Source organism: Abramis brama (genome assembly GCF_963993115.1).
Source record: "Abramis brama genome assembly, chromosome: 17".
NCBI classification, from domain to species: Eukaryota; Metazoa; Chordata; class Actinopteri; order Cypriniformes; family Leuciscidae; genus Abramis; species Abramis brama.
In genome coordinates this window covers 17,406,804-17,421,485 of record NC_139979.1, presented here as the reverse complement: position 1 = coordinate 17,421,485, position 14,682 = coordinate 17,406,804, and the positions used below count along the sequence as shown (strand labels likewise).

Sequence of the window (14,682 nt, the reverse complement as noted above, 5' to 3'; positions counted from 1 at the left end):
TAGAGACCCATCTATCACTGTTTTCCATGTTTTATAGTTAGTTTATGGAGTAAATATATAGGCTATAATCTGTGTGTTTACATTCTAGTCGTTTTAAAAATGGCGGGTGCTGGTGCTCCGCGTGCGTTCGGTCAATCAGTGAACACTAACGTCACGGGTAGTTCCTATAGTGCTGGTTTAGACCCTACTCTGAAGTAGGACCTAAATTAGTTCCTCCAAATGGAGTTCCTAGAACTAAAATCGTTCCTAGTTCCTGCGGTGCGAACACGCCGACATCCGGGTACTTTAGCCAATAGTTCTAGGAACTGTGAAAAGGTTCCTCCGGTCGGAATGCGGCTATAGACAGGACTGTTGTCACCTTTCTGTCCTTTCACCAAGTAGACCTGATCCTCCCAGTATGACCTAATTTTTCCTGTCCCTCCTCTGGGAGTGAGGTTGCGGACGAGGACCCGGTCGCCTATCTTAAGGTCTCCCCCTTGTACTCTCTTGTCGTACTGAGCTTTGCCCCGGGCTGCACATCTGTTGGCTGTCTTGGAAGCTATCCCATATGCATCCTCCATTCTCTTTTTCCAAGTTGTTACGTAATCCTGGTAAGTATGGTGTGACTCCTCTGTCGGCAAGTTGAATAAGAGATCAATTGGCAGTCGGGGCGATCGTCCGAAGAGAAGATAATAGGGTGAGTAGCCTGTTGCTTCACATCGTGTACAATTGTATGCATGCACAACTTTTGCCAGTGACTCTTTCCAGTCCAGTTTCTCCTCATCTGCAAGGGTCCATAGCATGGCTAGCAAGGTACGGTTAAACCGCTCTACCTGCCCATTACCTTGTGGGTGGTAGGGCGTAGTATGGGACCCACGGATGCCTGAGAGCTGTTTCAGTCTGGCCATCAATTTGTTCTCAAATTCCTTGCCCAAATCATGATGTAGTTTGCTCGGGAATCCAAATTTTAATGCGTAGTCATTGAAGATCTTATCCGCCACGGTTTTTGCAGACGTGTTTCTGGTGGCGTATGCCTGGGCAAACCTTGTGAAATGATCCATAACTACTAAGATGTACTCATATCCGTGCTTGCACTTGTCCAAATGTAAAAAGTCTATGGATACCAGTTCGAAAGGGTAAGTGGTACGGATGGGTATCATAGGTGCTCGGGTCTGTTTGTTTGGCCTCTTTCTCTTCAGACACTCACACACATTCGTAATAAAGTGTTCCACATCTCTCTGCATCTGGGGCCAGTAGAACCTCTCTCTAATCAGACTGAGTGTTCTCTCTACACCCAGGTGACCCATGTCTTTGTGCAATCCTTTGAAGACCAGCGAGTGGTAAGTTCTGGGTAGGAGCAGCTGTTCTCGCCTGGAGGTCTTTCGCCACAGCATTCCATCCTCATCAATGAAGATTTTTGTCCACTGTTTCAACAGCAATGCCACTTCTGGATGCTCATTCTTTGCTTCCTCTCTCCCTGGGCAATGGTTCTCTCGCTTATACCTTAGAACTCTGCCCATGACTCCATCTTCCTCCTGAGCTTTTCGGATCTGTGCGGGCATGAATGGTTGGTCAGGGTTGCTGTTGCCACCGTCCTTTACAAGCTGAAGGGCACAGATTTGCACCACTCCTGCCCCTTGGTGAGGGCTCTCTCTCTCCACTGCCACTCCTTCAATCGATGCACTAATAACATCCTGACATACTTCTTCCGTGCACTTCTCCATGTAGCTCTCCAGGTCCAGAGGCATCCGGGACAGTCCATCCGCATCAGCATTGTTTCTCCCCGGCTGGTACTGTATCGTGAAATTGAAATCAGCCAATTCTGCCACCCACCGTCCGGTGGCGTTGAGTTTAGCTGAGATGAGCACATCCGTCAAGGGGTTGTTGTCAGTGTATACGACAAAGGACGGGGCGTGGAACAGGTAGTCACGGAACCGCTCACATACCGCCCCCTTCAGGGCTAAGAATTCCAATTTGCCAGAGTGGAGATGATAGTTCTTCTCTGATACACTAAGAGTATGTGAGCCATACCCTATCACCCTCATCTTGCACCCCCCTCCTGGCATTGGTCTGGTGTAACACATTTAATTAAAAGTCTGTTGGAAATACAAAAAGATGTGACAGTTCATTAGCGCTCTTCTACACACGTGCTCGACAACTCTTGTTCTGGCCAATATTTAACATTACCAAGTATCATGACCTATAGTTCATGTATAACCCAATCACACATTGGGTTTCATAAGAACATTGTAAACATATAATAGTTGAATATGCAATTAAATGCAATGTCTCGCATAAGCAGTAATAATATAACAGGTAAGTATTTGTGAAGATCCAGTGTGTGTGTGTGTGTGTGCGTGTGTGTGTGTGTGTGTGTGTGTGTGTGTGTGTGTGTGTGTGTGTGAGCGCCGATTGTGTCTGTGCTCGCAGTATCATAACCTATAGTTCATGTATAACCAAATCACACATTGGGTTTCATAAGAACATTGTAAACATATAATAGTTGAATATGCAGTTAAATGCAATGTCTCGCATAAGCAGTAATAATGTAACAGGTAAGTATTTGTGAAGATCCAGTGTGTGTGTGTGTGTGTGTGCTCGCGCGCATGTATGTGTGTACAACATTCTCACTGAACAACATTAGCCTATGTTCTATTCTTGTCGCTCAATTTCCCTTTCCCAGTATGGGGATAACAGATAATATTTCCTAACATCAATACAGAAATAATGTGACACTTAAACAAGAGAGGACAATCCTATCTTGGTGTATCCTTCCTTAAGAAACCACGTAGAGAGTGTAACATAACAATAACCTCTATCACGATTAGCGTTAGCTAACATACATTCACTCATTGGGGCTGATGCTGACACAAACATGGACTCAGCTAATACACAAAACGATACCTTCAATATTCACTTCTAACATATTTTACATAACAGTTAACCTCATACATTACATACACAGCGTTAATTTCTGAACTGTATTATTCGTCTAGCTGACAAGCTCTCGTATAATGTAACAAACATACTCAGTGGCTTTGCCAATAACCGTTAACAGACCGCGCGCCATTGTACTCGAAGAAGCTTGTCAAAACTCACAAGAAAACCCATTGCTGTAGAGAGTTAACATTACAACAGGTCGCTCTCTGTGTTTCTACTGCTGTTAACTATTTTCAAGATATGGGTTAGTTCACCCAAAAATGATAAATTCTGTCAGTAATTACTCACCCTCATGTTGTTCCAACCATGTAAGTCTTTCGTTCATCTTCGGATCACAAATTAAGATATTTTTGATGAAATCTGACAGATTTCTCACTCCTCCATAGGCTTTCAGAGGGACCCAAACTCGCCGGCCCAGAATAGTTATTAAAAACATCGTTAAAATAGTCCAAGTGACTACAGTGGCTCTACATTAAGTTTATCATGCGACGACAATACTTTTTGTAAATCCGCATCCGCCCGTACCCGCAGTGCTTCAAACCGCATCCGACCCGTTATCCGTCAACAGCACTAATTAAAATCCGCACCCGACCCGCACCCGAAATAAAATCATTTTAGCCAATCACATTATAGACACAATTACAATTATTGCCAGGTCATACAGAAGTTATAACCACAATTAACACAAGGACAACTTCAGCCGAAGCTGTCAAAAGGCCGGTACATGAAGAACATGGCTAACGTTACCACAAAACTGAGTAACCTAACAGACGCGGCTACAACACTATATCTGCCACGCAGTTTCGTCTACCCTACATCAGACAATTTTGGGTTCAAACAGAACTGCTTGGTTTGTTACCAGTTATCTGCGTGCTTCCTCGGCGATGAAGTTCCACATTTGCGGCTATAATCCAACACGAAACTGCATGCAGCAAAGCCTTTCACAATATTGTTTTCTTCAGATAACTCCAAATTTCTCCCACACACTGGACTTGACTTTTGATGACGTACTGTCGACACAACTTTACAATCTCCACTAGCTATTCTTTTCTTCAACTCCTCAGCATCCATCTCGACGACTGCAGTGAAAGCAGATCGCGCGCGCGCAGTTATGAGGAATTTTTAAAACTGAAAGTATAGATTCCTGGGAGGGCGTGGCGCGTGGGCACAAATAAACTGATGTGGATTTTAAATTATTTTATCAACTTGAAATACAGGAATATTTTTGTAGATGTGTTCCTTAAAATATGCATATATTTTTACGTTTGCATGTGATTGTTTTAAACCCGTGTTTCCCCCGTGTCCGACCCGCACCCGTATCCGACACAGTTGGATATTTTTCACCCGTTTGAGCAAAATTTGCGGGTCACCCGTTGGGTACCCGAACCCGTGCAGGACTCTAGTCGGGACGTCATCTTGTACAGTAGATGGCGGTAATACTCCCAAGGAGTGAGCAGCCAGTAACAAGTAGAAGAAGAAGAAGAAGAACGCCGTAATCTCAGTTCTCGCGCATGCGTCCTGGCGCTCCCATGAACTCTCGTCAGAGGCCCACATTGAAGAACACTAATAGTTGGATAAAGTCGTTATTTTTGTTGTTTTTCCGCACAAAAAGTATTGTCGTCGCATGATAAACTTAATGTAGAGCCACTGTAGTCACTTGGACTATTTTAACGATGTTTTTAACAACTATTCTGGGCAGACGAGTTTGGCTTCCCTCTGAAAGCCTATGGAGGAGTCAGAAAGTAGGCTACTCAATTTCATCAAAAATATCTTAATTTGTGATCCGAAGATGAACGAAAGACTTACATGGTTGGAACAACATGAGGGTGAGTAATTACTGACAGAATTTTCATTTTTGGGTGAACTAACCCTTTAACATTACAACAGGTCGCTATCTGTGTTTCTACTACTGTTAACTATTTTCAAGATTCTGTTTTAAGTGTATTTACCTGTTGGAAATACAAAAAGATGTGACAGTTCATTAGCGCTCTTCTACACACGTACTCGACAACTCTTCTTCTTCTTTTTCTTTCTTGCTTTTTACGGCGGATCGCAGACAAATATGTGCATTACCGCCACCTATCTTGGAAATGGACCATTGACACTTCCTATACTATAACCTCTCAACCAACATAAATTCCCCTTATTTACCCGCACAGAGGCTTCATAGAGTTTCATCCGGCGCTGCGTGTTCTCGACAACTCATGTTCTGGCGTCAGCTATTAACTAGTAGTTGCCTATGTGTATTACAGAGAGCGCCATGTGCTGGAGAGTTTACTCTTAACAGGGGTGAATTATATCACAATGAGAGGTCTACAGAATCAGTGGCAGTGTTCCTACCAAAAATAAAATGGGGTTCAGTCTTTTCTGTTTTCTAAAATCACCCTATGCCACACTTACACAGATTGACATGATTGGTATTCTATTGTGTTGTTTAGTTGTACTGTAATGATTAGTATTTTATGATATATAGTTTCTTTTTATTGTATTATTTTTGTACTTCTGCATTTTATGTTTTATTTGCTATTGTTTGTAGCGTTTTGGATTTTAGAAAAGTGCATTATAAATTAAATGTATTATTATTATTTGAACATATAACTTCTTTGACACAAGCTTCTAAACTCTATTGTATAGAGATCCATAAGAAAACTTAGATTATTTTCTTGATTTTCTGTTACATGTGAAAAGTTGTTTTATCTGTAGATAAGTGGCAGCACTACCATATGATACCACTAGATGTCATCAAAACATTTCAATAATTTGGCACCGCTATTTCAAAATTTTACATCAAACCTTTAAAGAGAGAGTGTGTGTAAAATTAAATAGATATGCACATGTAATCATTGGATTTAGAGTTAAGATTAACATGTTGATTGCCTTATCGCAGGCAAGTGAATACAGATATTCACTTGATATGAACTGTGTAAAGAGCTTAAAATGCACATTCAGTTGTTTCAAGCACAAGAATTTGTTTTCCCCACAAGACATCTAGCATACATGAATGGGAGACAATAAAGTCCATAAGCATGGGTGAAAGAGTGAATGTGTGTGTTAGCCCTGTGAAGGACTGGCCATCAATCAAGGGTGTTTCCCTGCTTATGACCTGAGATGCTGGGATAAGCTACAAAGGGATAGGCCATGTAATCCTTGCCAATAATGCCATGCTCCATTCATGTGGGCCTTCAGTTTGACCTATCCTCGATGCAGATTTGCGGAAACATCAGACTCCACTTAATCTACTGGTCATAATGATTTCAGAAGCATACAGAATAAATCAAATATAAAATTTTATTTGTCAGGTAAAAAGTATCATGCCAATTACACAATTAAATAAACAATTAGAATGCAATTCAAAAACGATAATTGTAGCCACCTGGCAATTATATGCTCCTGTACATGGTTTTACCGCAGCTAAAACAGCATTGTTCCACATACGAGACATACAAATTCAACATAGTCACTCATGTAACTTGAAATTGATGGGCAATTCCAATGTTAAGACCATTTCACACCCCACAGACAAACGCCAACAAACAAGTTGGCAGTTGGATTTAGACTTTTCTGAAAAATAACTGTCATGTTCACACTGCCCCAACAGACACCGACAAACGCTGATTGAAAATGTTTAGTCGGGTGAAAACAAACCCAGACCAACGCTAACAGAGGTCGACAGGGTAACACACTGATCCGTTTTGTCTGTGCGGTGTGAATTGGCCTTTACATTTATTCCAACTGACACAAGAAACATGATCTAGAATGCATAGCATCAACAACCTTTAACCGAAATATTGCATACAACACTTAAAGTAAAGCAGTGGTGTGTTTTAAAGAATAAACTCAATGTGTACTGTACATGCTGTAGCGCAACTATAATGTGTGTCCTACGAGCACAATGTGTTTAACACAATTACATATTTGAAAATAGAAATAAATGACAGCAGGGAGACACACGGTGGTACAGTATGGGAGTTCTAAGGACTCAAGAAACTTCACAGCACTGTGTGGGGGTTTTCTGGTTACAGATTTCCCAATGACTGTTCTGCCAATTTCCCTTAAACACCCAGAACAGAACAAAAGAGTTATAAATATTTATTACACCAATATTATATTTTGGATTTGTTGAACCTACTCTCGTTCCCCTAAATGAGCCATGGTTATCAGATATCTTGAGGAGACACCACCCAAAAAGGAGAACAGAATCTTTCAATCTTTCACATAATATACAGTAAGTGACTGTGGTGAAATTGAGACCATTTTACTAATCACACTAAGACATTTAAAATGATACCAAATGAAAGGGAAAAACAAAAGATACACAAGATACATCATTTGTTTTATATCGCCATTTTTGGTGAACTTACAGTGTCCTATACTCTTTCTTTGAGATCTCTCCAGATTAATGAGCTTTATTGTTTTATTACAGGTTAGGATTCTCAAGTTCAGTCTTAGTGGAAACCCAGTCTTACAATAGATGCAGTGCTTTGACAATGACTTCTACTCTTGTGTAGTCAGATGCGGGGTAGTGATTAATAGTGGCTTCTCATGTTTAATTCACCAGCAAAAGTAAACAGACCAACAAGAGGATCAGAGAAGAAACAGTCTTGGCACTGGAATTGCGAAATTCCCTAGAAGAGGAGAGAAATACAAATGTGATGACAAATATGATCAATTCAAAACACTCTCTGCCTACACAATAGCCCCTCAATGGAAAATATTAATTTCATTGCATATATTTTGATACTGTACAGTTCATACTTAACCCTCAAGTTGTGTTCGGGTAATTTTGACCTGGAGAGGATTTTATTTTTCCCAAAAATGCTAGTTAACGTTATCGCATTAGAGTAAAACTTACTGACTTTACTCACCCAGGGTATTATTACTTCCCCCAATTTTTTATTTATTTAACTTTTGTCATTTTGTGTGTCAAAATGTTAACACTATGCTATGTTATCACTAAATATTGGATTCATTATTTTTGTCAACTTGTTTTCTTTCAATTAGCACAGGTTTTGTATTTCTTATTGGTTCTGATTTATCCTCCTTTGTCTGAGCTCATGCACCTAATATTTTGACCAAATAAAGAATTATTTGTGTGTAATTTTGGCAATATTGAATACAATTTTAAACTATTTTGTACAATTTATTTAATGTTTAACCAGGAAGTTTGTTTTGAAATGCTTTCATCATGTACATAATGGCACAAAGTCAAATTTGTGATGTTCCCGGTAATTTTCCCGGCCTATAATTTTTTTTAATTAAAAATCTCTCGTTATGCTATATTATCACCATGGTGGTGGAAAAATATGGGATGAGAGGAAAAAGTATTTTTCAAAGCTTTTGCCAAGAAACTTTGCATTGGCTCGCAAAACTTTTGTGTTTTTTCGCAAAGATGTTTGCGTTGACTCGCAAATTTTTTTTTGTTCTCTCCCAAAGATATTTGCGTTTGCTTGCAAAACTTCTGCATTCTCTCGCAAAGCCTGTTGTGTTCTCTCGCAAAATGTGTGTTACCGTGAGAGACTTTCCTTTGCAAAAACCTTTGCATTCTCCCGAGAAACTTTGTGTTCACTCGCAAAACCTTTGTGTTCCCTCGCAAAACGCATGCGAAAGAACACAAAAGCATTTTAATTTTGAATAATATTTGGATATCCTCCCATCTCATTTTATTTTTCAACCACCATGTCCCTCCATACTATGAAACCCTGTTCTTCTGCAGTTTTATTCTTCTGCTGGAGGGCCAAAAGTTACTTAGTGAAGCTTTAATGTTTTGTGGTAACCGTTTTATTAAAGCTATTAGTCACTTGCTTTGCTTTACTGTATTATGAATATAGTCACAGCTAAAGGGTTTCTGCACATCGTGATCATGATTATATTCACACAAATATAGCACATTCTCTCATATCTCATTTCTTAAATATAGTGTTTAATTTTTGATAAGGTCTTTAAAAACAATAACAGTTAAAGGGTTATTCACCTTGTATCACATGGTCCCTGCTGGGCACTTGCATCAGGAGAAATGTTGAAGTTCTTCACTGTCACTTTAGAGCAGGGTAGAGAGTCATTATGAAGGAGCCCTGAGATATCTATGAAAAAGTATTCAGGATTAGTACAACATTTAGTAGGGGTGTGACAATAAACTTAGCTCACGAGACGATAAACATTACTGGGTTTACGAGAACAAGACGAGACTATTTTAAGACTATTTTTAAGAAATCTTCAATGACAAATGCAGAACAATGCAGGTGTATTTTGAAATGTTTGAATTAATCTAGGGCTATCACGAATGATTATTTTGGTAATCAAACGATTATTTTGATTGAGTAATTGGATAATATTTTCTTTAAAATGATTTAAAATAGGCTACATATATACTTTTTTTGAACTAACTTATAGGTATAGGTATATTATTATTATTATACCTTATAAGGTATAGACATTACATTTGTTTTTCTGTAGTAGAATATTGTTCTAAATATAAGGTGACCCTGAATATAAGATGACCCCCCCTTTTCAAGATGTACCTTTTGGAAAAAGGCTTTTTGAAGACCAAATCTGGTCTTTTAAAGAAAATACTTTATTTGAAAATAATTTTCATATAACATTTTTCATTTTTTTATTTTATTTATTTTAAACACTTTATGACATAGCTGTTCTCATTCAGTAGATTTAACTATGACAGATTTCTCACTGTACAGTGACAGATGCTGGCATGTCAAAAAGGTTTTTGATCCACATTACCTGTAACCTGTCTGATCCAGGGGGGATATTAATGTTTTTTTTCTTCCCTTTTTTGGGCTCGTGGCTCAATCTTAAGTTTATCAAGCGAAGAGAATACTTTTTGTGTGAAAAAAAACAAAAAAAAATTCTCGTCGCTTGATAAACTTAAGATTGAGCCACTGTAGTCACTTGGACTATTTTAACAATGTCTTTAATAACTTTTCTGGGCCGGCAAGTTTCAATCCCTTGGAAGCCTATGGAGGAGTGATTCAGCTCTCAGATTTAATAAAAAAATATCTTAATTTGTGTTCCGAAGATGAACGAAGGTCTTACGGGGTTGGAACAACATGAGGGTGAGTAATTACTGACAGAATTTTCATTTTTGGGTGAACTATCCCTTTAAATACTGTTTTTTGCCTACTATATAGAAGGGAAGTATGTGATTTCGGATGCAGCCCATCTCTGACTCAACTCGTTTGTGCTGATATTGCGAGACAGCCTTCACCTCAACGAAAAAATGTCATCACGATTTAATATCGCAGAATATTTCAGCTGTAGAATATCACAGCCGCCCATTTGAATTCTTGTCATCATAGCCTCACACAGAATGTGTTCATGAAATGCAAAAGAAATGGAAAAGACCAGTTTAAAGATGTTGAATATCTTTGAGTTTTCATAGCGTGGCATTAATGCACGAGGTGTGGAAAAAGCAGTAAGATGCAGTGGTCACAGTCATTTGTCTAGCACGTTTCCATTTAAAAAAAAGTTTTACGCCCATTTTGTACTTAAAACAAGGTTTCTCTGAGGTTACTTAATAAAACCTACCTTGCATACTGAAGAGAAATATGATGTCACCATCCTTGATAAACTCTCTTTTAGTCAGATCATCTTTCATTATGACATAGTCCGAAAAAATACCCACATATACAGTCTCACTGCCAATGGTGACTTGAGTTCCATTATTTCGAGGATTGTCCCAGTAATATCTGCCATCTGTTACAACAAACTGTGTCTTTTAAAAAGCCATTTAAAGTTAGAGATAATGTATTTGATCTTTAGCTAAGTCAAATTCTGCATATAAACACATAAAAATAATCAGATTCTCACTGGGAGATGCCAAAGCAGGGTCAGTGGTGATGCTGTGTTCTAAGGACATGCGCTTCTGCATGTGTGGATTCTGGTCAAGCATCTGAAAGGTTATTTGTCTCCATGGACAAGGCCACTGCAACTGGTCATCATATGCACCAGATACCAGACGAACATACATAAAAAGGTAATTATTCTGATTCACTAATGCAGCCTGAAAGCGATAACCATCACTGGAGTAATACAATGGACTGAAATGTGTTGAAGATTCCCTTATTGAAAAGTCCTTTATCTGCCATGTATGGGGACACTCAGTCTCTGAAATATTGATATCATCCAGTGAGAAGCCTCCACTGGAGTTTCCAGCTCCTTTACGGGCTTCAAATACAACTTGGAAGGTTTTATTTGCATTCAGTGACACATGATGCAGTTTCCAGTAATTACCAGGGAGTTCTGCAAGACATTAAACTAACTTTGAACATTTTAAGGACATCTTGAATGCATAGGCCTACACATTTGTTTTCCTCTTTCTGAATATGTACAGCACTTGAAGAAGAGACAGACCTGTGATCTGATCCATAAGTCTGAGAGTTCCTCTGTTGTCTGCTTCATTCTGGTACTCTCGGATCCAGATGTTGAGCTGGTCAGACTCATTACCACTGTGATAGTAGTAGAACTGCAGACACTGGACTTTGCAGTCTCTTTTAGGGGTCATTGTCTTGCTCTCCATTCTGGCTGTGTCCCCTTCCTTCTTCCCCTCAGTGCTGAAGTGCATGAAAAAAGACGTCCCTGCAGACATGAAAACAGGTGTATAGTAGTGTGGAACTGGGTGGTAAAGTGACTGCTTCTGTGGATGGAAGTGAAGCATTTCTTTTTGGGCAATTAGTATAGTAAATAGTAAAGTATAGTAGTAAAGTCTCTTCCTATAATGTCAAAACCGACATTTTCCATTTATTGACTGACTGACTGTCTGACTGTAACAGATCGCACCATTTTGTTCTTTGCTTAAGTAGGTGTGGTCAGTCACACTGATGCCACTCACTGACTTCACTCTCTGCCAGCCATAATCCACAGCAGAACAGACACTCATCTGATACAGAGATTCATCATCAAAACTGCAGTGGTCAAGGAAAGAGATGGAGGAATCTGTAATCCAAACAGACAAACACTGAGGCAAAATCAATTCCTTACAACTTCCCATTCATGATGACATGTTTCCCAGGTCTCCCTTACATCAGACTTCAAGTTCTACTGAAATGTTTAACATCCACAAACTGCAAATGAAAACAATGTGTGTCAAATACTCACTGCATTTATAGAGTTTGTTGAGCTCAATCGCATCATATTCACTGATGTCCAGGCGTTGACCAATCACATCTTGGAACTTAGGAAGCTTGGTGATGATCGTGGATCCATTACCGTTACTGAAGGCATTTTTATCATAATGCATCACAGAGTAATAGTCATATTGGTTTCCTTGGGTGGTGGTCACAGTCTCGCTGTATTTATTAAAACTTTCCTCATAGCCTGGAAATAAAGACTACGGAGTTATTAAGGTGATTATTCATAAAGAATGGCTTATTAAAGTGCTGATTTGTTAAATGGGCATTGCAATCAGTATGTCAGTGAATATCTGTATTTTACTGTTTTACTCTTTTCCTAAAAATAATAAAAGTTCAGAGCAACCTTTTATGATGTTTTCAAATTTGATGGTCAAATAATCATCTCTGTCATATCTTGACTGCTCATGCAAACATCCTAGTGCATGGAGAAACTCATGCTCAACAACGGCTTTTATTCCACAGCCATTTCCAATGGAAAGAGTCTGGCCTCCGGGAGATGTGCGGCCGATATATGACCAACACCTGCACAATAAGTGAGAGATAACGGCACATTCACGCAGCACATAGGGGCATTAATATTTTGGCTGCAGTGTAAAAGAGGTTATTAACTCATGAATGTTTTATACAATACATTCAGTTTAGGCTGTATCATAGAGTCTATAATACCACATAAAAAAAATTGTATATATATGTATATGTATGTATGTATACAAATATATATATATATAAGAAGCCAAAACTGATAGATGGATTTGGCACCCAACCTACCGGCTGAGTAATAAAGGCTGTATTACAGTAGCTAACATTACTTTGCAACATATTGTATTGTTACCATAATTGATGTCTTTTGTCTTTTTTTTTCCGGATAATATTTTTTACTACTATTATAGATGTAATTTCTGTTTCTCCTTTTTTCAGCCAATATATTCAATTGTTGAGCCAATATATTCAATTGTTGATTGTCTTTACTATCAAAGATTTCAGGTACAATCCAAATGTAAGGGAATGTTGAAATTACTGTAATAAAAACCTAAAACAATTGTGGATTACTAACTGGAAGCATACTGTACCCTTCAAGACTCTTCACAGAGATGTAAAAATCTTCAGCTGCTCGGGGCTTAAAGTCAATACATGATTTCAGTCTGAACTGCTCAAAAGCTCTCAAAATTACTCCTTTATAGTTCATACCTACAATCACAATCAAAAATACATGATGGATGAAAAACATATAACAGTAAAACTACTTAAAAAAATGATTTGTTAAACTGTAAGTGAGAAATCCATGTTTTCTTACTGAGATTCACACTCAGCTCATAGGGAACGGGAATATCCCACCGGTACTCATTCCCAAGAATGGCACTCCTTTGATTAGGCTTTGATTAAGCAGATTTTTTAAGTATCATGACAAATATTATATTGACTGATTTCTGAATTATCCAATATTCAATGTACTTTAAGAATTTCTTAGAACTGAACTCACCACCATGATGTCTCCTTCTCTGAGATTTAAACCTAGCATTCAGTTTAAAGTAAATATGCTTCCGTTCAGTTTACTGTAAATAACGTTCATTTTAGAAGACTGATTTATGAACAAAAACAGATACTATGTTAGCTTACTGCTAATATAAATGTACTTTAGTTCTTGATATAATATAGTTTTACCTTTGTTTATATCTGGAATGTCCTTCCATTCCTCAGTGCCTTTGATAAAAATATAATGAAGAAAACAAGAAGACAGAGAGGAAGTCAGAAAATAGAATTGAGTGCTACACAAAAACATAATTTTAGTGAAACAGTCTGAAAGTGAAAAGAGTGAAAAGAGAAAAAAGGAGCAATCAAAATTTCAGACCGTAATCAACAGGATATTTTACACTGTGCAAGTGAGACATTACAATACCATTACAACAGATTCACGTCAGTGACTGAGCTGTACTTACCATTTATATCAGGTTGTGGCTGAGAACATGAGATATGAAAACAATAGTCAGACATCAAAAAAAAAAAAAAAAACTGTTTATTTTCTTTACAACAACAATGTATTATAACAAAAACCTTTTATCCGACTTACCATTGGTGATGCAAGACAAAGTGCCAAAACCAAACTCAGCAGAAGAAAAGCACATAACTGCATTTTTTTTTTACTGGGAATCATAATGATTATCACAATCATAATCACATAATGATCACATTTTATGAATCATGTTTTATTATTTGCATTAAAAATTGCAAGCAAAATGCAAGGGATATCCAAAGTATTTAATAATGTTGATTGAATCTCAATTATATTAAAGACCATGAAAATATGTGATTAAAAAATAAAAGGGGAATACATACCAGTTCAGTCGTTAACAGCTATAGTTAAAACATAAAACTGCTTGACCACCGAGCTTGGCAGGTAAATACCAAGTGAGGGTCCCTTGAAGTCTGACAGGTTATTTAAACATGCAGTTTTATTTTGTTCTTTCTTATACTGAGCTCCCATTGGAAGCGAGACACACACACACACACGCACGCACGCATGCACGTACGCCCACACACGCACGCACGCACATTACATGCACGCGCGCGCAAACACACACGTTACAAAATGTCAGAACAATGCATTATTATAATTCGGTTT

General features: G+C 38.3%; 1 protein-coding gene across 1 annotated transcript; it reads right to left on the bottom strand.

Annotated features, from left to right (window-relative positions):
- Positions 1-7,391: 7,391 nt before the first annotated feature.
- Positions 7,392-13,548, bottom strand: LOC311067879 (meprin A subunit beta-like; the record flags this gene model as incomplete). Its single annotated transcript, XM_084090026.1, has 10 exons — positions 7,392-7,544; positions 8,891-8,999; positions 10,741-11,172; positions 11,284-11,508; positions 11,710-11,865; positions 12,028-12,246; positions 12,406-12,584; positions 13,133-13,250; positions 13,357-13,435; positions 13,543-13,548. 10 exons carry the CDS (start codon positions 13,546-13,548, stop codon positions 7,466-7,468), a joined length of 1,602 nt encoding a protein of 533 aa, XP_083946152.1. The 3' UTR covers positions 7,392-7,465.
- Positions 13,549-14,682: the final 1,134 nt, after the last annotated feature.